Genomic DNA, 23,472 nt, shown 5'->3' with positions numbered 1-23,472 from the left:
AACCTCTGGCGACTTTGCGCCCCACCCAAGGTTTCCGTGCGGTTCCCGGAGGTTCCCGGAGGTTTTTGTCAGTCTCCCTAATGGTCGAAAGTGGTTTCCGCTTCTTCTATGTTCCGGCGATTATTTCAAAAAATTCAAAATCGGCCACGACTAAAAATAGGTTGCCCTTTTAAAAATCGGTAATTTTTAGTCAAAGCCGGTTGCGATGCTAGTTGAAGGTGGTTGCAGGAGGTTGCCGGTAGTGGAAGCAGGTAGCGAGACTGACAAAAACCTCTGGGAACCTCCGGGAACCGCACGGAAACATTGGGTGGGGTGCAAAGTCTCCAGAGGTTTCCGTTCAGGTTTTCTAAGTGGGACAGGGGCATTAGGAAACAACTCTACTACTATGCAACTGCGCTTTTCTGCACGTGCACTAAAACATTGGAATTGTTGGGTTAGAGTATCTTAAGGAGTCAGGGGTTATGGGGGAGAAGACAGGAGAATGGGGTTGCGAGGGAAAGATAGATCAGCCATGATTGAGTGACAGAGTAGACTTGATGGGCCAAATGGCCTAATCCTGCTCCTAGAACTTATGAGCTTATCAACTTATATCGTGTTTGAATTACATCCACAATTTACTTTTAGGAGTTTAGCATTGACATTGGATTATTTCTTGATTACTATTTAATTTGGAGTTCAGATTTCACCCCAAATAATTGTCTATAATATGAGGGAATCTTCAATAGATGCCACCAAACGTCCTTATGTTGGCATAAAAACGTGCAATAATGCACAAAAGCTAATCTTCCTTTACATTTATTTAATAACGTGAGTATGTATAGAAATTAAAGTTGCATAAGAACTTGTGCTTTCAGCAGTTAGTCATCCTAGCACAACCAGACAGCAGTGCTGAACTACCAGCTACCTCTTTGATGGCTCTCAGACTATCCTTGATCGGACTTTGCTGGCTTTGCCTTGCACTAAACGTTATTGTCAATGAGCAACCATGATAATATTAAACGTTCAAGAAGGAATTGCAGATGCTGGAGGATCTAAGGTACACAAAATTGCTGGAGAAACTCAGCGGGTGCAGCAGCATCTATGGAGCGAAGAGAATAGGCGACATTTCGGGCCGAAACCCTTCTTCAGACTGATGGGGGGGTGGGAGGGGAGAAGGAAGGAAACGGGAGGAGGAGGAGCCCGAAGGCGGGGGGATGGGAGGAGACAGCTCGAGGGTTAAGGAAGGGGAGGAGACAGCAAGGGCTAGCAAAATCAGTCTGAAGAAGGGTTTCGGCCCGAAACGTCGCCTATTTTCTTCGCTCCATAGATGCTGCTGCACCCGCTGAGTTTCTCCAGCAATTTTGTGTACCTTCATATTAAACATTATTCCCTTATCATGTATCTATACACTGTAAATAGCTCGATTGTAATCATGTATTGTTTTCCTGCTGACTGCTTAGCACGCAACAAAAGCTTTTCACTGTACAGGTGCTCCATCGACCTACGTTCCAATAAACCCATCATAAATCGAAAATATCGTAAGTCGAAAACACATTTAATACAATTTGATCACGTGAATGGAAGTGAGCTGCGGCTCGCTGCATTTGCACCATCGTATAACGGGAAGCACCTGTACCTCGGCACACGTGACAATAAACAAAACGAAACAAAAAGAAATATGTTCCTGCACATTTGTTGTGCAAATTTCAGACAACATCTCAAAGCATTTATTTTTCTGATGATTGAAACAGGCGCTGATTTTGTATTATTAGCCAAGTGATGAGAGTAAAGGAACAGATTATCATTATGACACCACTATGAAAGATTCTACCATACACAGTCCATGCATCTGCAAATGCTTTTTCACTGTATTGCCTAGCTTTTCCAATCAATATTAATGTTTCAGGAGTCATTTTACAAAATCATTGTTGATATTTTTGTTACTGTGCCATTAACCATGCACGACATCCCTCCCGTCCCCTAATAGCAAAATATTCTTAATATTGGTTTGATTTATTAGTCTATCTGAATGTTGCTTCCAACTGCAGGAGTACTGTTACAGCGCATTTGGCTGACTGATTTCCAATTGGATATTAATATTTGGATATTATCCTACGAAGGGAAGCAGAGCAAAAAAATTTTTTTTTTTGTTTTTCTACGTGTGAGAGTTAAAGAATAGTTTTCAAACTAATAACTTTTATAACCAGTGCTCTGTATGTTTATAACATTGCAGAAATCTATGGATTAGGAATTAAAGGCCAGGTTTATAAGGAAATTGGAGGAGCAGCACCTCATATTTCGCTTGGGCAGTTTGTACCCCAGCGGTATGAACAATGACTTTTCTAATTTCAGGTAGTCCTTACTGTCTCCTCCCCTTCTCAGCTCTCCCTCAGCCCTCTGGCTCCTCCTCTTCCTTTCTTCTTCCCCCCCCCCCCCCCCCCCCCCCCCCCCCCCTACCCCCCCCCCCCCCCACCCCCCCTACGCGCTTCAGCCTGAAGAAGGGTTTTGGCCCGAAACATTGCCTATTTCCTTCGCTCCATAGATGCTGCTGCACCCGCTGAGTTTCTCCAGCATTTTTGTCTACCTTAGATTTTCCAGCAGCCACTTTGACTCTTGGTGGCTCATAATCATTATCAAATTGCCGCCCAAACTCATTTAGGGCGGCTCGGTGGCGCAGTGGTAGAGTTGCTGCCTTACAGCACCAGAGACCCGGGATCCATCCTGACTATGGGTGCTGTCTGTATGGTGTTTTAACGTTCTCTCCGTGACCTGCTTTTGCTTTCTCTGGGTGCTCCAGTTTCCTCCCACACTCCAAAGACATATTGGCTTGTCAGATAAATAGCTTGGTAAAATTGTAACTTGTACCTAGTGTGTAGGATAGTGCTAATGTACGGTGATCGCTGGTCGGCGCGGACTTGCTGGGCCGAAGGGCCAGTTTCTGCACTGTATCCCTAAACTAAACTAAACTAAACTAAACTCAACTAAGCTCACTAGTTAAGGTTGATTCACTACTGCTGTTAGCTTTCATTGGTTAAACTAATCCCCTTGTCCCACTTAGGAAACCTGAACGGAAACCTCTGGAGACTTTGTGCCCCACCCAAGGTTTCCGTGCGGTTCCCGGAGGTTGCAGGTGGTTTCCGGAGGTTGCAGGTAGGGAGACTGACAAAAACCTCCGGGAACCGCACGGAAACCGCACGGAAACCTTGGGTGTGGTGCAAAGTCTCCAGAGGTTTCCGTTCAGGTTTCCTAAGTGGGACAGGGGTATGAAAGCATGAAACTATTTTGGTCCTCTCCAGCTATCTCAAGGCTGATGCCCCATGCTGTACTATATCTGTCAGTGTGACTATGAGGGAAATTGATTAAGAGGTAGCTTGTAGAGTTAGCATCCCACCCACAAGACCATGGTTTGATCATGGCTCGTATTTTCCATCCATCAAGACAGACAACAGCAGCGGTGACCCCTGGAGACCTCAGTGATTGATTGCATAAATGGAGCTGAACACGAGTGGTTTTGAAACTTGCTAATAGCTGTTGCAGTCCTTTAAGTCCATTTATGTTTTTAATTCATTGTCAACCAATAAGCCATTGTGAACGACAGTCTGAGGCAGTCTGTAGAGACATCAGTAACGATTGGTGACATTGAACTTGCGGCAGAGCAAGTTCTTTGTTATGCCTTGCAATTCTAATCCTTATTATCTTATGAATCGATGACTCCATGACTCTATGAAATAAAGGTTTGTTGGGCTATTCATCTGACCCAAGGGCATATCTTCTTGAGATCTTTATTTTGGCTTTTGTAATCTTCTATAAAGTCTCTTTTATTCTTGTTGACCCGTAACCAAGAGCAAAATGCAATTAGAACTCTCGAGTGACTGCTGTTAGCTTATAATGGTTAATCTTAGTGTAAAAATGTTCATGTGATAGGAGCAGAATGAGGCCATTCGGCCCATCGTCTACTCCGCCATTCAATCATGGATTATCTACCTCTCCCTCCTAACCCCACACTGCAGCCCTCTCCCCATAACCCCTGACACCCGTACTAATCAAGAATCTATCTATCTCTGCCTTAAAAATATCCATTGACTTGGCCTCCACAGGCCAATGAATTCCACAGATTCACCGCCACTATTTTGGTCCACCCAGCTATCGGTGATAAACCCATATTATAATTGTATGTATTGGTGTGAACTTCACGATGTGTGAAGAAGGGTTCCAACCCAAAGAGTCACTGATCCATATTCTCCAGGGATGCTTCCTCACCCACTGAGTTACCCCAGCATTTTGTCACTTTCCTCATTCAGTTGAATGAATGAACAAGTTTGTTGGCCAAGTATTCACATACAAGGAATTTGCCTTGGTGCTCCGCCCGCAAGTAACAACATGACATACAGTGACGATTAAGGCCCTGTCCCACTTTCCTGAGTTACTCACGAACTCTCCCCTTGATTCAAACTCGGAGAATTACCGTAATAGCCATTCCTAGGTACTCAGGGCAATTTATTTAACTCGTGGACAATTTTCAACATGTTGAAAAAACGTCCCGACTTACCTGATGCCCCGAGTTCCTATGGCTGGCATTACGAGCCGCTACGAAACATCTACGGACTCCTACGAACTCGCTACCGACATTGCCCGACATTCCCCGAGTTCGAATCAAGGGGAAAACGCGGGAGAGTTCGTGAGTAACTTGGGAAAGTGGGACAGGGCCTCTAGGAATGACATTAAACATTAGTAATAAAACAGTTAATTCACTTTGATGACAAAATCACTTCGATCCTTTCATGAAGGAATGCTTGACTACTCCATCGAAATCATTTTACCCACAAAAAAACCTAAAATGAAGACCCATGTTACTATACTCCCTTGCACAACCTTGGGATACCTCAGTACCCTTTACAAGACAGGAGTAGTTTAGTTTGGTTTATTATCATGTGTACCGAGGTACAGTGAAAAGCATTGTTGTGTACTAAGCAGTCAACAGAAAGACAGTACATGATTATAATCGAGCCGTCCATAGTGTACAGAGACATGATTAAAGGTGAATAGTGGAGAATTGAAAGAGTGGAGCGATTATAATCATAAGATCATAAGTTATAGGAGCAGAGTTAGGCTATTTGGCCCATCAAGTCTACTATGCCATTCAATCATGGTTTTGTAAATCTTTCCCTCCTAACCCCATTCTCCTGCCTTCTCTCCATAACCCCTGACACCCATACTAATCTCTGCCTTAAAAATATCCATTGATCTGGCCTCCACAGCTTCAGTAGCAATGGATTTCACAGATTCACCACCCTCTAACGAAAGAAATTCTTCCTCATCCCCTTCCTAAAGGAACATCCTTTACCTCTTGTCCTAGACTCTCCCACTAGTGGAAACACCCTCTCCACATCCACTGTATCCAAACCTTTCACTATTTAGTAAGTTTCCGTGAAGTCCCCCCTCATCCTTCGTATGTGATTGCAGATCCAATTCTGTCACCAGCGCATAAAGAGCCGCCTGCGCCGGGCGCCATCTTGGAACACGGGTGATTCTGCTGAGAACATGCAAAACTTCTTCAGTTTAGTCGCTGATTGCAGGAGGTAATCAGCTTTTTGACCGTCTTTGACTGTAATCATGTCAAGATACAGCCAAAGGCCAGTTAATTGGCTATATTTAAGAGGGAGTTAGATGTGGCCCTTGTGGCTAAAGGGATCAGGGGGTATGGAGAGAAGGCAGGTACAGGATACTGAGTTGGATGATCAGCCATGATCATATTGAATGGCGTTGCAGGCTCGAAGGGTCGAATGGCCTACTCCTGCACCTATTTTCTATGTTTCTATGCTGCTGTCGATTTTGGAATGAAAATTGGATTGGATGTGAAGGATGAATTGTTTGTTACCTGAAGGAAGTCAGAATTATACGACTACTTATTTACTTTCCTCCTATGTTCCTCAAACACCTAACTTGCTCTGATTTACAAAGTATTCCTTGATTACTTTCTATGCTTGAGGTCTCCGCTGCATGCTTTGATTTCACTGCAAAGAGAACAGTAAATAATATTAATACCTGCCCTCAGCATAAATCAGTTTTCATCACCTGAAAGTTCCACTGGTTTCATCTGGCTGTTATGTGAAAAGATGTATGTGCTTTACCACACATGAAAGGGATACATTCATTTTCTTTCTTATGTGCATCTGTTTGATAACTTGGACAGATCAACAGGAAAATAGGTTTTGCTCAGCAGGCTGGCTTTGTATCTTTCAGCTAAGCAAACAAGAAAATGAAATATCTTAAAGCAAATTTTTTCATAACCTTGGAGTCAGCTGAACATTTTTAGTTTTCCTTTCTGATCAAATCATGAATAAAGTTCAGTGGGTAAATCCAGTTTGAGGTTTTCCAGATGAAACAGGTGCTGAAACAAGGAACTGCAGATGCTGGTGTACCAAGAAGGACACAAAGTGCTGGAGTAACTTAACGGGCCAGCAGCATCTCAGGAGAACATGGAGGTGTGCGGTTTTGGGTCAGGACCCTTCTTCAGACTGTCGTTTGATCTCATGTGATCATACAGCTGGATTAAATAAATTCAGTGAGGGAGCAACATTTGATTTAGTTTTCGAGATACAGAGTGGAAACAGGCCCTTTGGCCCACCAAAGTCCGTGCCAACCAGCGATCCCTGCACATCAACACTGCCTTACACACACTAGGGACAATTTACATTGATACCAAGCCAATTAACCTACAAACCTGTACGTCTTTGGAGAGGAGGATGGAGGGAGAAGGCAGTGGATGCTGGAGAAAGGGCCCAATGAGAAGAAAAGGGGGGGGGTGGGGTCTTACCTTCTGTACCCTCATGGTCAGCTGCGGTCAACTTCTTTAACTTAGTCGGCACCCTTTATGTGGCGACTCGTTGCATACCTAAGGTATGGGCTCCGACTAAGTTAACAAAGTATTGCATTTTAACACAATATTAAAATGTCTCTCTTGTTTCTCAGTCTGAGTTGTGAATAACATTGAACACATGTCTACTAAACTGTGAGTGGTTTTACTGACCTGTCAGCGCCCTTATTGTTGTTTGAATATATAGTTTGGAAATGCTAAAGCTGTGTTGCCTTTGGTTTGGAAATGCTAAAGCTGTGTTGCCAAATTAAAGCTGCCTTGCCTAAATAAAGTTGCCTTGCCTAATTTAAGTTGCCTTTCCCAATTAAAGTTGCCTTGCCTAATTAAAGTTGCCTTTCCCAATTAAAGTTGCCTTGCCTAATTAAAGTTGCCTTGCCTCCTATATAATTAAAAGTCTAATCTTGACCACTTCCTGTTTGCGCTTTAGGTTGATTTTAGAAAAAACGCGACTACGTACGGCTGTGATTTTTGGCCATCTTACTCAGAGTCCCCCTCCGCTCATCAGGTGCAGAGGATTTTTCCCATCGATCAAAACTAAAAGAGTTATTAGTGTTTAATAAATGTTGAGATTCCTTCTCCTGTCAATCACGCCATGAAGGCCACGCCCATTTCTGATGGGAGGGGGGGACTATAAAACCCAGAAGTGTGGGCGTGGCTCAGTCTCTGCAAGATGGAAGAGGGAGAGGTCATGACTCGCTGCCTTTAGTAGCCTTGCACCCTGCTTGAAATGGTATGAAACTGCACTTGAATTTGGTCACCTTTCACCCTGCTTGAAATGGAATTTCAAGGAATAGCCGTGAGTCAACTACCAGCCCACCAGCCGTGAGTGAGTGTGCTGCCAGCACAACAGGCTTGAGTGACTGAGCCGCCAGCCCAAGAATCCATTCGGCCCACAATGTCCATATTAGCCCTCTGGAAACAGGTCCCTTCAGCCCACAAAACCCAAACTAGTGCTCCAGAAAGACCCCGCCCCACTGGCCACCAATATTGGTAGGAGAGGTGGAATATTGCGTTGGGGGACCAGCCCTCCCGTGTGATGCTGGGACCCAACGGGTCCCACTTAGTCTAGTTTATACATATATAGTTGTTTTATATATATATATATATATAACAACAATAATAGTACAAAGACAAAAACAATGCCTCTGAAATAATTACTTATTTGGAGGTTGTAGGGTTTAATAGCCCAATGGTTGGAGGGAAGAAGCTGTTCCTGAACCTGAACGTTATAGTTTTCAGGCTCCAGTGCCTTCTTCCCGATGGCAGGGGTGAAATAAGATTGTAGCCAGGGTGGTGTGGGTCTTTGATGATGCTGGCTGCTTATGAAGGCAGCGACTCCGGTAGGTGCCTTCAATGTATTTTTTGGCAATGCTTTTAATTTGGGAACATGTTAAACTGGCCATCGGGTGTAAAATTTATGCAGTGCATACAATTATTTGCAGTAAATAACCGCTGCAAACCAAACAAGCATTTTAATATCTAATTTATCATCCTGAATGAAGTCCAGTTTAATGTTTCCAGTGTGTTGGAAAGAATTGCCTCCCTCTATTTGAGAGTATTTTGCATACTGTAGATTTTTAAAAAAAATTGTTAATTTAGAGGATGAATAACCTGGAACATTCGCTCGGTTAAAGGAGAAGTCATACGTGGAATTGAATTTTCCCAGTCTGCTTTGAGTAAATATCATGCTGAACTCGGGATGTAGAACTACATCCATGGAATTTATACAAACCTCTTCATGACACGGAACATGGAATTGAAATTCTGAAGCTCATGTTCTGAATCCATGCTGACTGGATTATTAGAACAGCGCGGTGGTATGAATATTGATTTCTCTAACTGCAAGTAACCCCGGCATTCCCTCTCTCTCCACGCCCTCCCCCACCCAAGTCACACCAGCTTCTCGTTTTTACCCTACAAACAGCTAACAATGGACTGTTTCCTTCATCATCGTGATTTTTTTGCATATCATCCATTCGTTGTTCTTTATCTCTCTACATCATTGTCTTTATATCTATTTCCCTTATCCGTAACTAGTCAGAAGAAGGGTCTCGACCAGAAACGCCACCCATTCCTTTTCTCCAGAGATGCTGCCTGTACCGCTGAGTTACTCTAGCACTTTGTGTCTATCATTGGCATATTGGAAGACAGACACAAAAATCCGGAGTAATTCAGCGGGTCAGGCAGCATCTCTGGTCAGTTTCCCTTTCTCTCTAATTTCTGGCATGCAAGTACATTCCAATTAAAGAAAGTATTAAAATATCTAAATTATTTTTTTAAATCGGAATCTGGGCAATTCTGGTAACAATCATATTTTGTTTATCCAATTATAAATGGTTGTTGAGTCTTCATTTTGAACAGTTTAGGAAGAATCGGCATTAACATGTTGTCAAGTTTCTTAAACGTTTTCTTAAGAATCTAAGATAGGCACAAGAAACTGGAATAACTCAACGGGTCAGGCAGCATCTCTGAAGATAAGGAATAGGTAATGTTTCATGGCGAGACTCTTCTTCAGAGTCAAGGGAGAGGGAAACTAGAGAAATGGAAGGTACGTGGAACAAATTAAAGAATGATATGCAAAAAGCAACAATGATCAAGGAAAGGTGGAGCCCACAATGGTCCATTGTTGGTCAGGGAATAATGAGTTATGCAGACAGTGGAAACTAGTATGACGACCAGGGAGGGGGGGGGGGGGGGGGGGTGGAGAGAGAGGGGGATGCAAGGGTTACATGAAGTTAGATGAGGAAAGATTGAAAAGACTAGGCTTGTATTCACTGGAGTTTAGAAGGATGAGGGGATATCTTATAGAAACATATAAAATTATAAAAGGACTGGACAAGCTAGATGCAGGAAAAATGTTCCCAATGTTGGGCGAGTCCAGAACCAGGGACCACAGTCTTAGAATAAAGGGGAGGCCATTTAAGACTGAGGTGAGAAAAAACTTTTTCACCCAGAGAGTTCTGAATTAGTGGAATTCCCTGCACAGAAGGCAGTGGAGGCCAAGTCACTGGATGGATTTAAGAGAGAGTTAGATAGAGATCTAGGGGCTAGTGGAGTCAAGGGATATAGGGAGAAGGCAGGCACGGGTTATTGATAGGGGATGATCAGCCACAATCACAATGAATGGCGGTGCTGGCTCGAAGGGCCGAATGGCCTCCTCCTGCACCTATTTTCTATGTTTCTGTTTCTGTGTTTCTAGATAAATCAATCTTCATACCGCTGGGGTGTAAGCTGTCCAAGCGAAATATGATGTGCTGTTCCTCCAATTTACATTTGTCCAGGTTCTGCATGCCTCTAATGAGCTCCAGGATCTTCCCACAACAGCAATACATTTTAGTTATTTTCTGTTTTATGTAATCTAATTTAATTTGTAGAATTCTTTGCCACAGAAGGCTGTGAAAGCCATCAATGGATATTTTTAAGGCAGGGATAGATTGATTCTTGATTAGTACCGGTGTCAGGGGTTACGGGGAGAAGGCATGAGAATTGGGGTGGAGAGGAAAAGATAGATCAGCAATCATTGAATGGTGGAGCCATGATTGACTGGATACAGGTTTGAGACTGAGCTGAGTTTATTTTGGTTTATTGTCACGTGAACTGAGGTACAGTGGAAAGCTTTTGTTGCGTGCTAACCAGTCAGCGGAAAGACAATACATGTCGTCAATTGAGCTGTCCACAGTGTTCAAATACACAATGGAGGGAAATACTTGACTGACGCTCAGTGCAAGATGAAGTCCAATAAAATCTGATCAAAGATAGTCCGAGGGTCTCCAATGAGGTATATAGTTGCTCAAAACATCCAATAATGTTCATAAATCATTGCACACTCCATATCTCATCTGGGTTTCAAGATTGTGTTTCAGACTGAAATGTAATTTCCAATGGATATTGTTTGGCCAATATTTTCCTATTAGGCACCAATGGTTCTCTTGAAAGTGGAGGCAGGAACTATTAGCTCCAGATCACAGCGGTGTATGAGTGAGATCCCTTTGAAGTGGTGTGTATATGCAGCGAGCAGGCGGAAGAGGTAGTTCTCACAGGTACTATAGACAATAGACAATAGGTGCAGGAATAGGCCATTCGGCCCTTTGAGCCAGCACCGCCATTCAATGTGATCATGGCTGATCATCGCCAATCAGTACCCCGTTCCTGCCTTCTCCCCATATCCCCTGACTCCGCTATCTTTAAGAGCCCTATCTAGCTCTCTCTTGAAGGTATCCAGAGAACTGGCCTCCACCGCCCTCTGAGGCAGAGAATTCCACAGAATTTCCACTATAGTTAAGTGGATAGAACAGGTTTAGAGTGATATGTGCCAAAATGCGGGAGGAAACTGGAGCACCCAGAGGAAACACGTGCGGTCACGGGGAGAGCATGCAAACTCCACACAGACAGCACCCGATGGAGGTCAAGATCAAACATAGGCCCCTGGCGCTGTAAAGGGCCTGTCCCACCAGCATGCGATGGCATGCGTCTAGCGCGAACAACCAAAACGGATTTCGCACTGAGTTTGTGCTAAGTTCACGGTAAGTAAGCGCTAAGTACGCGCAAAGTTCGTGCTTGACGTTTTTTACGTCAAACTCACCAATCAGCTGGGCAGGAGGCGGGCCGACTGAATTTGGACGTCGCACGCTGTCGGTCGGTGACGTCACCCCGCAACGGCACGCCGGGCGGTGACGTCATCGCGCAATGCCTCGCGCTAGGCGTACGCCGTCAAGATGCTGTGTACGCCCGTCGAGACGTTGCGTACTGCCTCAATGCGGCTGCGGGCCGACAGGCCATTGTCGCGCGGGATTTTCGAACAGGGCAAGCTTTTTGGAGCCCTGCGCGATGTCGGGACCAGCCCCGCACAACTCCATACGCCTCCGCCGATCGAAGTGGGACCGGCCCTGCGAGGCTGTTCGCCTCAAGTGACCATGTTTGGTCGCGCTAGAAGCATGCTATCGCATGCTGGTGGGACAGGCCCTTTAGGCAACGGCACTACCGGCTGTGCCACTGTGCTGCCTTGTGCTGCCGTGCTCTGATCGAAGGTGAACAATACCCCCACTGATGTTGCTTGAGCAGCAGATTATTTACAGCATTTTGTTCAGTGAGCAATTAGTCTTGCATTATTTGCAGTCAGTAAGTCTTAGATTCTTGATGTGCAGATCATAGGAAAATGATCTTTGTTAAAATCGATCTCTGGTGAAAGAAATTTGATTACACTTAAATATGTCCCATTGGTAGTCAAAGACAAGTTCAAATAATAGTGCCAAAAAAACGGAAGGAAAATCATTAAGGCTCTATTCTGTAGGCGGTAGGCAGCTTTGAATAATGAATTATGCTGAGAAGTTCACTCACTTGGGTTATGCTTCAAAGGTGAAAACCCATTGGATTCTTTGAAGTTGGTATGAATATTAATCTGGTGCAAGGTTTGCGATGAAATCAAGAAATATAATGTAGGCATCATTCTGCTAACCCAATAAGGTCATAAGTGATATGAGCAGAATTAGGCCATTTGCCCCATCAAGTCTACTCCGCCATTCAACCATGGCTGATTAATCTAAACCCATTCTCCTGCCTTCTCCCCATGACCCTGGCACCCAAACTAATCTAGAATCAATCGATCGCTGCCTTAAAAATATCCACTGACTTGGCCTCCACAGCCTTCCGTGGCAAATAATTCCACAGATTCACCACCCTCTGACTAAAGAAACTCCTCCTCATCTCCTTCCTAAAGGAATGTCCTTTAATTCTGAGGCTGTGACCTCTGGTCCTAGACTCTCCCACTAGTGGAAACATCCTCTCCACATCCACTCTATCCAAGCCTTTCGCTCTCCGGTAAGATTCAATGAGGTGCCCCCGTCATCCTTCTGAACTCCAGCGAGTACAGGCCCAGCGCCTTCAAACGCTCACCATATGATAACCCGCTCATTCCTGGGATCATTCTTGTAGACCTCCTCAGGACACTCTCCAGTGCCAGCACCCCCTTCTTTCTCTCCAATCTTTGCACTTTTGTTTGTAACAAATAAACGCCACTTACAGAGCTGGCGATGATGGAGACCAGGTCCGTTTATCATGTTGCATCAAGAAGTGCCAGTGTGGCAACATCCACGATAAACACATACTGTCCCATTCATCATTGCCAGCTTTATTGAAATGCACAGGAATATTACACCAGTAAATGAGAAGATTTAGCCCGGCATCAGACATTGGCTCACTGGGGAAATGTAATAGTAAATCTGGAACAAGATGATTTCTCATTTAATAGTTCATTGACTTCCCTCTTCTAGGCATTTTCTCCAGAGCGCATGCATTGCCTCTCTACATGCCTTTCATTGCCTGACTCAAGCAGTCCCATTTTATTTGTAGAAATATTTCTTAAAGGCTGATAATTTGTTAAAATTTTAAACAGTCCTCTGCAGTTCGTATTAACAAGCACACAGTATTGGGGGTTCAGTATTGATGTGGATAGAGAACTGGCTGGCAGACAGGAAGCAAAGAGTAGAAGTAAACGGGTCCTTTTCATAATGGCAGGCAGTGACTAGTGGGGTACCGCAAGGCTCGGTGCTGGGACCCCAGCTATTTACAATATATATTAGTGATTTGGACGAGGGAATTGAAGGCAATATCTCCAAGTTTGCGGATGACACAAAGCTTGGGGGCAGTGTTAGGTGTGAGGAGGATGCTAAGAGGCTGCAAGGTGACTTGGATAGGCTGGGTGAGTGGGCAAATGCATGGCAGATGCAGTATAATGTGGATAAATGTGAGGTTATCCACTTTGGTGGCAAAAACAGGAGAGTAGACTATTATCTGAATGGTGGCCAATTAGGAAAAGGGGAGATGTAATGAGACCTGGGTGTCATGGTACACCAGTCATTGAAAGTAGGCATGCAGGTGCAGCAGGCAGTAAAGAAAGCGAATGGTATGTTAGCATACATAGCAAAAGGATTTGAGTATAGGAGCAGGGAGGTTCTGCTGTAGTTGTACAGGGTTTTGGTGAGACCACACCTGGAGTATTGCGTACAGTTTTGGTCTCCAAATCTGAGGAAAGACATTCTTGCCATAGAGGGGGCACAGAGAAGGTTCACCAGATTGATTCCTGGGATGTCAGGACTTTCATATGAAGAAAGACTGGATAGACTCGGCTTGTACTCGCTAGAATTTAGAAGTTTGAGGGGGGATCTTATAGAAACTTACAAAATTCTTAGGGGGTTGGACAGGCTAGATGCAGGAAGATTGATCCCGATGTTGGGGAAGTCCAGGAAAAGGGGTCACAGTTTAAGGATAAAGGGGAAATCCTTTAGGACCGAGATGAGAAAAAAAAAATTCACGCAGAGAGTGGTGAATCTGTGGAATTCTCTGCCACAGAAGGTAGTTGAGGCCAGTTCATTGGCTATATTTAAAAGGGAGTTAGATGTGGCCCTTGTGGCTAAAGGGATCAGGGGGTATGGAGAGAAGGCAGGTACAGGATACTGAGTTGAATGATCAGCTATGATCATATTGAATGGCAGTGCAGGCTCGAAGGGCCGAATGGCCTACTCCTGCACCTATTTTCTATGTTTCTACGATTCCCTTTGCTTGTTTGGGCTACTTAACGCTGCAACTGCCAATACAGCAATTGGACCTATTTCCATGTAGCAAAATTATACTCAGAAATCTGCAATTTAGCTATCAAACTGAAATCCACATGAGAAATAATACTGTTTTGACATACACTTGAACAGCAGGAATGAGTAGAAATCAACTATTCTTTGGCATTGTGTCAGTGTGTTACAGGCAAGGGTACTAATGACACACAAGTTAATATAGTCAAGGACGAGTCTCACCCCGGTCACTCCCTCTTCTTCCCTCACCCATCGGGTAAGAGGTATAGATGTGTGAAAACGCACACATCCAGATTCAGGGACAGTTTCTCCCCAGCTGCTATCAGGCAACTGAATCATCCCACCACAACCAGAGAGCGGCCTTGAAATCCTATCTACCTCGATGGAGACCTTCGGAATATGGCTTTACCTTGCACTAAACGTTATTCCCTTATCATGTATCTGTACACTGTGAATGGATCGATTGTAATCATGTATGTATTGTCTTTCTGCTGACTGGTTAGCACGCAACAAACGTTTTTCACTGTACCTCAATACATGTGACAATAAACCAAACTAAATGTATTGCCGCATTTAAATAGATACAATGAAATTCTTGATTTAGCATTTAATTCAATAAAATCATCCTATACATATGCACAATATTATATAAGTACAAGTGTGCAACAATTGTAGGGCAAACATAGGTCGGCACGGTGGCATAGTGGTAGAGCTACTGGTTTACAGTGCCAGAGACCCGGGTTCGATCCTGATTACGGGTGCTGTCTGCGTGGAGTTTGTATGTTCTCCCCGTGATTTGCGTGGGTTTACTCTGAGATCTTTGTTCTCCTCCCACACTCCAAAAGACGTCCATGTTTGTAGGTTAATTGGCTTGGTATAAGTGCATAATGTAAAATTGTCCCTAGCGTTAATGTGCGGACTCGGTGGGCCAAAGGGCCTGTTTCCGCACTGTATCTCTAAACTAAACTAAAAAAAACGAAACTGGTGTAGACTTCACCGAGGCCGTACACATCTGGTGCCATCTTAAACCCGTAGAAGCCACATTGACACTGCACATTGGTTTGTTGCAGTTCAGTTCATCCCACTCGCTTGCTCATTGCCCTCGCCACCAGTTGCTTTTCTTGCACATTGTCAGGGGTGGCATAATGACGTGTGGGTAGAGTTTCTGCCACACAATGACCGATCCTAACCGCGGGTGCCATGCAGTTCAGTTTCATTTCAGTTTTGGTTTATTGTCACGTGTACCAAAGTACAGTGAAAAGCTTTTGTTGCGTGCTAACCAGTCAGCGGAAAGACAATGCATGATTAAAATCGAGCCGTCCACAGTGTATAAATACATGATAAGGGAATAATGTTTAGTGCAAGGTTAAGCCAGCAAAGTCCGCTCAAGGATAGTCCAAGGGTCTCCAGTGAGGTAGATAGTAGTTCAGGACTGCTTTCTGGTTGTGGTAGGATGATTCAGTTGCCTGATAACAGCTGGGAAGAAACTATCCCTGAATCTGGAGGTGTGTGTTTTCACACATCTATACCTTTTGCCTGATGGGAGAGGGGAGAAGAGGGAGTGGCCAGGGTGCGACTCGTCCTTGATTATGCTGCTGGCCTTGACAGATTCTTGCGGAGATTGACAGCTTCTTGATTAGTATGAGTGTCAGGGGCTATGGGGAGAAGGCTGGAGAATGGGGTTAAGAGGGAAAGATAGATCAGGCATGATTGAATAGCAGAGTAGACATGATGGGCCAAATGGCCTAATTCTTCTTCGATCATTGTAATTATAATTGTATCTGCTTCTGTAGCTTCCCCTGGCAGCTGGTTGCAGGCACAGGCTACCCATTTGAGCATTTAGTTTTTGTACTAAACACTAAATCTTTACGTATGGTTAGGCCTACGCTATGGCCAAGACATTTTCAGGATGATATCAAGGGCTGAGATATAGATCAGGGAGGTGGGAGGTGGGACGGGAGCTCTGCAGAGAAGTAGGGGGAGTTCTCTTTAGTACTGAGGCATTTAAGGGACGATTTGTCAGATGTGTTCAATATCATAAAGAGCTTTCTTTACACTGTGACAATGTCAGCAACAAGGGACACAGATTTAAGCTGCTTACCAAGAGAAGCTGGTCATTTTTATGCAATAAATTGTTCTAAACGTGAAGCCATTAACTTTAGTTTAGTTTAGTCTATTGTCATGTCTACCGAGGTACAGTGAAAAGCTTTTGTTGCGTGCTAACTAGTAAGCTGAAAGACAATCCATGATTACTGTGTGGAATGAGCTTCCAGTGAAGGTGGTGGAGGCAGGTTCGTTTTTATCATTTAAAAATAAATTGGATAGTTATATGGACGGGAAAGGAATGGAGGGTTATGGTCTGAGCGCAGGTATATGGGACTAGGGGAGAATACGTGTTCGGCACGGACTAGAAGGGTCGAGATGGCCTGTTTCCGTGCTGTAATTGTTATATGGTTATATGGTTATTACAATCGAGCCATCCACAGTGTACAGGTGCATGATAACGGAATAACGTTTAGTGGGAGGTAAAGTCTAGTAAAGTCCGATCAAAGATAGTCTGAGGTAGATAAAAATGTTGGAGAAACTCAGTGGGTGAGGCAGCATCTATGGAGTGAAGGAATAGGCGACGTTTCGGGTCGAGACCCTTCATCAGTCTGAATAAGGGTTTCGACCCGAAACGTTGCCTACTCCTTTGCTCCATAGATGCTGCCTCACCCTCTGAGTTTCTCCAGCATTTTTGTCTACCTTCGATTTCTCCAGCATCTGCAGTTCTTTCTTAAAGATAGTCCGAGGGGCACCAATGATGTAGATAGTAGTTCAGGACTGCTCTCTAGTTGTGGTATGAAACGTGGGTGGTGGAAACTAATTTTATTATAATGTGTGCAAGAGATCTGAACTTCTATTCAAAAGGCAGAAAAATACAGGGCTCTGGGGCATAAGCAGAGATAAAATTATTTGTCAAGCTATTTGCAAAGGATGAGTGTGGTTATGAGGAGGATGGCTTGTCTGGCACTGTAACAGTCTTTGAATCTTGATTCGGTAGCTGCTGTTTTTCAGTGCATTTGCTAGTACAGCATGGAAACGGACCCAGTAGCGATCCATTCATGCCAACCCCCATGCTCCATCCAAACTGGCCTCATTTTGCCCACAACTGGCCCATATTATTCTGAACCTTTCCTTTCACCAGTTAAGATGAGAGGGGAAAGATTTCATATGAATCTGAGGGGAAACGTTTTCATACAGAGAAAGATGTGGGTGCATGGAATGAGGAGGTAGTTGAGGCAGAAACTAAAACAACAAGTGCGGCACGGTGACTCAGTGGTAGAGTTGCTTCCCTACAGCAGCAGAAACCCGGGTTTGATCCTGAGTATGGATGCTGCATATACGGAGTTTTCACGCTCTTCCTGTGACCGTGTGGGTTTTCTCCTGGTCAGAGGAGCACAATTAGGCCATTTGGCCCATCAAGTCTACTCTGCCATTCAATCATGGCTGATGTCTTTCCCCTCTCAACCCTGTTCTCCCACCTTCTCCCCTTAATCCCTGACACCCTTAAGGACCTGTCCCACTTGGGCGACCTAATCCGCGAGTTCTGGCAAGTTTGCCCTCGACTCATACTCGCAGCATGGTCGACACGAGGTCGTAGGAGGTCTTCATAACTCTCCTTCATGCTCGAGAGTGGTCCCCGCGTACTGGAGGCCCCAGCTAGGTCGCGGCGTATTTTTCAATATGTTAAAAAATGCACACGAGTAAAAAAAGGTCGCCATGGAAAAAAATCAATATTTTGTTTACTCGTAGGTTTAGTCGTAGTAGGTCGGCATGTTAGTCGTAGGTAATCGAGGGTAGTCGAAGGTAGTCATAGATAGTCTTCATCATAGTGGAAGGAGATCGAAGGAGGTCGTCTTCACTCGCCACTATTCGGTGTCCAATTTTCCCAAAGCTAGTCGAAGCTGGTCTTCAACATATTCGAAGGAGGTCTTCAACATGTCATTTTTTCAAACTCTTCTAAACTCACCAATTAGATCGCCCAAGTGGGACAGCCCCTTTACTAATCAAGAATCTGTCAATCTTTGCCTTAAAAACACCCATTTGACACCCACACAGCCATCAATGAATTCCACAGATTCACCACCCTCTGATTAAAGAAATTCCTACTCTTTCCCTCCCCCCCCGCGACCCCACGACAATCAATTTGAAGGGCCCTGACCCGAAACATTGCCTGTCCAATTTTTCCGAAGATGCTGCCCGACCTGCTGACTTACTCCAGCACTTTGTGTTTTGTTTGCCTATTGTTTTCCAGCCCTGTTTAACATTGTGAGCAGGAAATTGGACAGCACATCAGTATTGTCAGATATAGTGCTTAACACATGGTGTATGTAATAATTTACCGTATGGATTCTGTTTACCGAAATTGGTCAGAGGAGCAGAGATTAAAATGGTGATTTGAGCAGAGCAATTCATATCATAGATTGCAGCATGCCAATGGCTGTTGAGAACAGGAATAATTAAATGAGTCATCAGGATGGACAATATATATTGAGCGTTCATGCAAAGTTACTCCCTGAAGACTTTGACGGAGATTGATTGTGTGGAGAGTGGCTGAACCCAAAAGCAGGAGTGAATGACCGTGTTACAGTCAAGGCATTATTGCTTGATAACTAATGCCATTTAGAGTCATAGAATGATACAGGGTGGAAACCGGCCAACATGACCCAGCTACACTAGTCCCTCCTGCCCGCTTTTGGTCCATATCCCTCCAAACCTGTCCTATCCATGTACCTGTCTAACTGTTCATTAAATGTTGGGATAGTCTCTGCCTCAACCACCTCCTCCGGCAGCTCGTTCCACACACACACACACACAGGAACCCCTCAGATTCCTATCAAAATGTTCCCCCTTCACCTTAAACCTATGCCCTCTGGTTGTCAATTGCCCTACCCTGGCAAGAGGCTCAGAAACTGTGCGTCTACACGATCTATCCCACTCATGATTTTATACACCTCCATAATTCACCTCGGTCACGGTGGCGCAGTGGTAGAGTTGCTGCCTTACAGCGCCGGAGATCTGGGTTCGATCCCGACTACGGGTGCTGTCTGTGCGGAGTTTGTGTACATTCTCCCCATGACCGTGTGGGTTTTCTCCGAGATCTTCGGTTTCGTCCCACACTCCAAAGACGTACAGGTTTGTGGGCTAATTGGCTTGGTGTATGTGTAAAATTGTCCTCTAGAACAAGTGTTTAGGATAGTGTCAATGTGTGGGGATCGCTGGTCGGTGTGGACTCGGTGGGCCTAAGGGCTTGTTTCCGCGCTGTATCTCTAAATTAAACTAATAAACGAAATTAATTGCAATGGAATCTCTGGTATGTTTGCTTCAGTTGCTTTTAATCACCTTATCAAATACTGTGGTGAAATTAAATGCATCTGTTCCAATTGAAAGCATTACCTGAGGCTTTCTTGTCAGGACGTGATACCTGTATTCTTTTATGCGCTGGTATTAATGTTTGACTAATCCCAGTGGAGGTAAATGGGGAGGGGGTAAATCTGTCACTTGCTTGAATAAAATATAGCCCCCGGTTAGAATTAGGGACACGAGGCGAAATCGAATGATGCTTATTTCAGCGAGAATACAATGCAATTTAACAGTTCATAAAACAGTAAAATTTAATCCAACACCGTAAGTTTTATTAAATTTCACCGGGGGAAATTATGATGTGTGATGCGTGTGATTTAACACTGATGATCACGGGCATAATAGGCTTAATTAAAGAGAGCTGAATATTTTCCAACTCAATGGCCACTTGTATGACAGTGCAGAGATCAGAGTCTGTCTGACGTTGAGAAAGGGGGGGGGGGGGGGGGGGGGGGGGGGGGGGGGGGGGGGGGGGGGGGGGGGGGAAGCAGTGATTGAGTTGAGGTGAGGTGGTGCTTTGGTTGTGCAGAGAGAGAGTGGTGATTAAGTTGCACAGATACAAAGTTTGTTCATCAACTAGAGTTTTTTTTAGTATTTGAATGCAAAATCGTATTTGTTCTTTTCCGCCAAGTTTTGTCATTTGCAAGTGGCCATGATTTAGTTTAGTTTAGTTTGGGGATACTGCGCGGAAACAGGCCCTTCAGCCCACCGAGTCCGTGCCGACCAGCGATCACCCGCACATTAACGCTATCCTACACACACTAGGGGCAATTTATACATACACCAAACCAATCAACCTACAAACCTGTACGTCTTTGGAGTGTGGGAGGAAGCTGAAGATCTGGGAGAAAAACCCACGCAGTCACGGGGAGAACGTGCAAACTCCGTACAGACAGTCGGGATCAAGCCCGGGTCTCTGGTGTTGCAAGCGCTGTAAGGCAGCAACTCTACCACTGCGCCACTGTTCAGTTCAGTTCAGTTCAGAGATACAGTGTCGAAACAGGCCCTCCAGCCCAAGTCGCCCACACCGGCCAACATATCCCAGCTACCCTAGTCCCACCTGCCTGCAGTGGCCCATATCCCTCCAAACCGGTCCTATCCTTGTATCTGTCCAACTGGTTCTTAAATGCTGGGATAGTCAGTCGGCAGAATTGGATTGTCATCATTATCCTTCGCATGCTTGTAAAGGCTCAGTAACATACAGGGCAGCGTGACTATTGACGGGCAGAGACGGAGTGGAGAACTGATCAAAATTGTCTCTTTCGCGACAAGGTGAGTGAGCCTGTTGTTGACGCATCTTCCAACGAGTGGAATTTGGCAGCTGGAGACCGACTCTGAAGCACAGTGCCTCTGAATAAAGAAATGATGATCAGAGCTGCCAGGAAGGATTCTTTATGGTTTTCACTTTTGCCTGGTTTTCATTCATGCCTTGACGAAAGGCCACTTTATAAAAATGAAAAATCTGACACATTTATGATTGCCCTCGGGTGGAAATGTGTATTTCACTTCCTCAGGAAGAAACCCAAGTAGTTTGGTAGTTTTGTAACAAAGGGAGTTTATAATAAATTCTTGAACGGTGGAAATTTGACGGGCACTGGGCCTGTACTCGCTGGAGTTCAGAAGAATGAGGGGGGCCCTCATTGTGAAACGTACCGAATAGTGAAAGGCTTGGATAGTGTGGATGTGGAGAGTGTGTTTCCACCAGTGGGAGAGCCTAGGACTAGCGGTCATACCTACCCTCAGAATTAAAGAATGTTCCTTGCGGAAGGAGATGAGGCAGAATTTATTGAGTCAGAGGGTGGTGAATCAGTTGGAATTCTTTGCCACAGACGGCTGTTGAGGCCAAGTCAATGGATATATTTAAGGCAGAGATAGATAGATTCTTGATTGGAATGGGTGTCAGGGGTTATGGGGAGAAGGCAGGAGATTGGGGTGAGGAGGGAGAGATAGATCACCCATGCTTGAATGGCGGAGTAGACTTGATGGGCTGAATGGCCTAATTCTGAACCTATCACTTTTGACCTAATGACCTAAATTGATATAAATGGTATGAGAAAGATAGAACAGGTTAAACAGTGGTGTGACTTATCTTATGCATTGCTGTCCAACATAAGGAGAAACAATTTTACTCAGAGGGTGCTGAATCAATGGAATTCATTGCCACAGAAGGCTGTGGGGGCCAAGTCATGGATATTTTTAAGGCAGAGATTGATAGATTCTTGATTAGCATGGGCGTCAGGGTCTATGAGGAGAAGGCAAGAGAATGGGGTGAGGAGGGAGAGATAGATCAGCCATAATTGAATGGTGGAGTAGACTTTACCATCGCTGTACCATCAAAAGCACCCTGACCACCTGCTTCACGGTATGGTACAGCAGTTGCACTGTAGCGGACAGGAAGGCACTACAACGGGTGGTGAAAACCACGCAGTACATCATCGGTGCCCCGCTCCCTGCCATGGATGTCCTCCACCGAAAACGGTGTCTGAGATGGGCCGGGAAGATCATTAAAGACCCCTCCCACCCCAACCATGGACTGTTTGCCCTCCTCCCATCAGGGAGGCGGTACAGGAGCCTCAGGTCTCGTACCAGTAGGATGAGGAACAGCTTCTACAATAATACCATCACATTGCTGAACTCGGAGTCCCGCCAATAGACTTCTTCAGTCTCTCCATCCACATTGTTTGATTATTCTGTATTCTTATTTTTATTTCTATATTGCACTATACTACGGACTGACGCTAAACTGCATTTTGTTGTACCCATACTCGTATTTGTGCAATGACATTAAAATTGAATTGAATTGTGTGGGAAGGAACTGCAGATAGAAACATAGAAACATAGAAAATAGGTGCAGGAGTAGGCCATTCGGCCCTTCGAGTCTGCACCGCCATTCAATATGATCATGGCTGATCATCCAAAGATACTGGCCCCTTAAGCCTAAACATCAGCTCTATAGTCACTCCACGGTGTCGCCTAATCCTTATTCTTCTGTTTCTAATTTCAGACCAACGCTGCCTTGGTGTACGATGCCGTCCATGTTGTCTCAGTGGCCGTACAACAGTCTCCACAGATGACGGTCAGCTCACTGCAGTGCAACAGGCACAAACCCTGGCGGTTTGGGAGCCGCTTCATGAAGTTTATTAAAGAGGTACGACGGCAAAATGTTTCTAACTCCATTTCCGCACGTTACCAAGATTTTTTTTGACAACCATTTCTCTCCCTCAAAATTCAAGGAAGGTTATTGCCAATGACTGAACCCCTTATCTTGAGGCTGCGTTTCGTGGTTCCAAACTGTCCAGCCAAGGAGAACAGCATCCATGCTTCTACACTGTCACTGCTGTACAGTGTAGAAACTGGCCCTTCAGCCCGACCTGGGCACACCAACCAACATGTCCCATCTACACTAGTCTCACCTGCCAGTGTTTGACCCATATCCCTCTAAACCCATCCCATCCATGTACTTGTCCAAATGTCTTTCAAACATTGTGATAGTACCTGCTTCAACCACCTCCTCCGGCAGCCCGTTCCATATTCCCACTGCCCATTGAGTTAAAAAAAAAAGTTGCCCCTGAGCTTCCTGTTAAGTCTTTTCCCCCTCAGCTTAAACCTATGCCCTCTGGTTCATGA

The 23,472-nt window shown here is 44.8% G+C and overlaps 1 protein-coding gene across 2 annotated transcripts in view; it reads left to right on the top strand.

Moving 5' to 3' along the window:
- LOC129696915 (glutamate receptor ionotropic, kainate 2) overlaps nucleotides 1-23,472 on the top strand; it is a 589,849-nt gene that overhangs the window by 381,833 nt on the left and 184,544 nt on the right. For both annotated transcript variants that reach the window (XM_055635016.1, XM_055635015.1), the window contains exon 7: nucleotides 22,850-22,993. In XM_055635016.1, coding sequence (XP_055490991.1) covers nucleotides 22,850-22,993 — 144 coding nt within the window. The remainder of the gene's footprint in view (nucleotides 1-22,849; nucleotides 22,994-23,472) is intronic.

The sequence above is a fragment of the Leucoraja erinacea genome, chromosome 5 (genome assembly GCF_028641065.1).
Source record: "Leucoraja erinacea ecotype New England chromosome 5, Leri_hhj_1, whole genome shotgun sequence".
Lineage (NCBI taxonomy): Eukaryota > Metazoa > Chordata > Chondrichthyes > Rajiformes > Rajidae > Leucoraja > Leucoraja erinaceus.
Note: the sequence above shows the minus strand (reverse complement) of the source record. Positions and strands in the feature narration are given on the sequence as shown.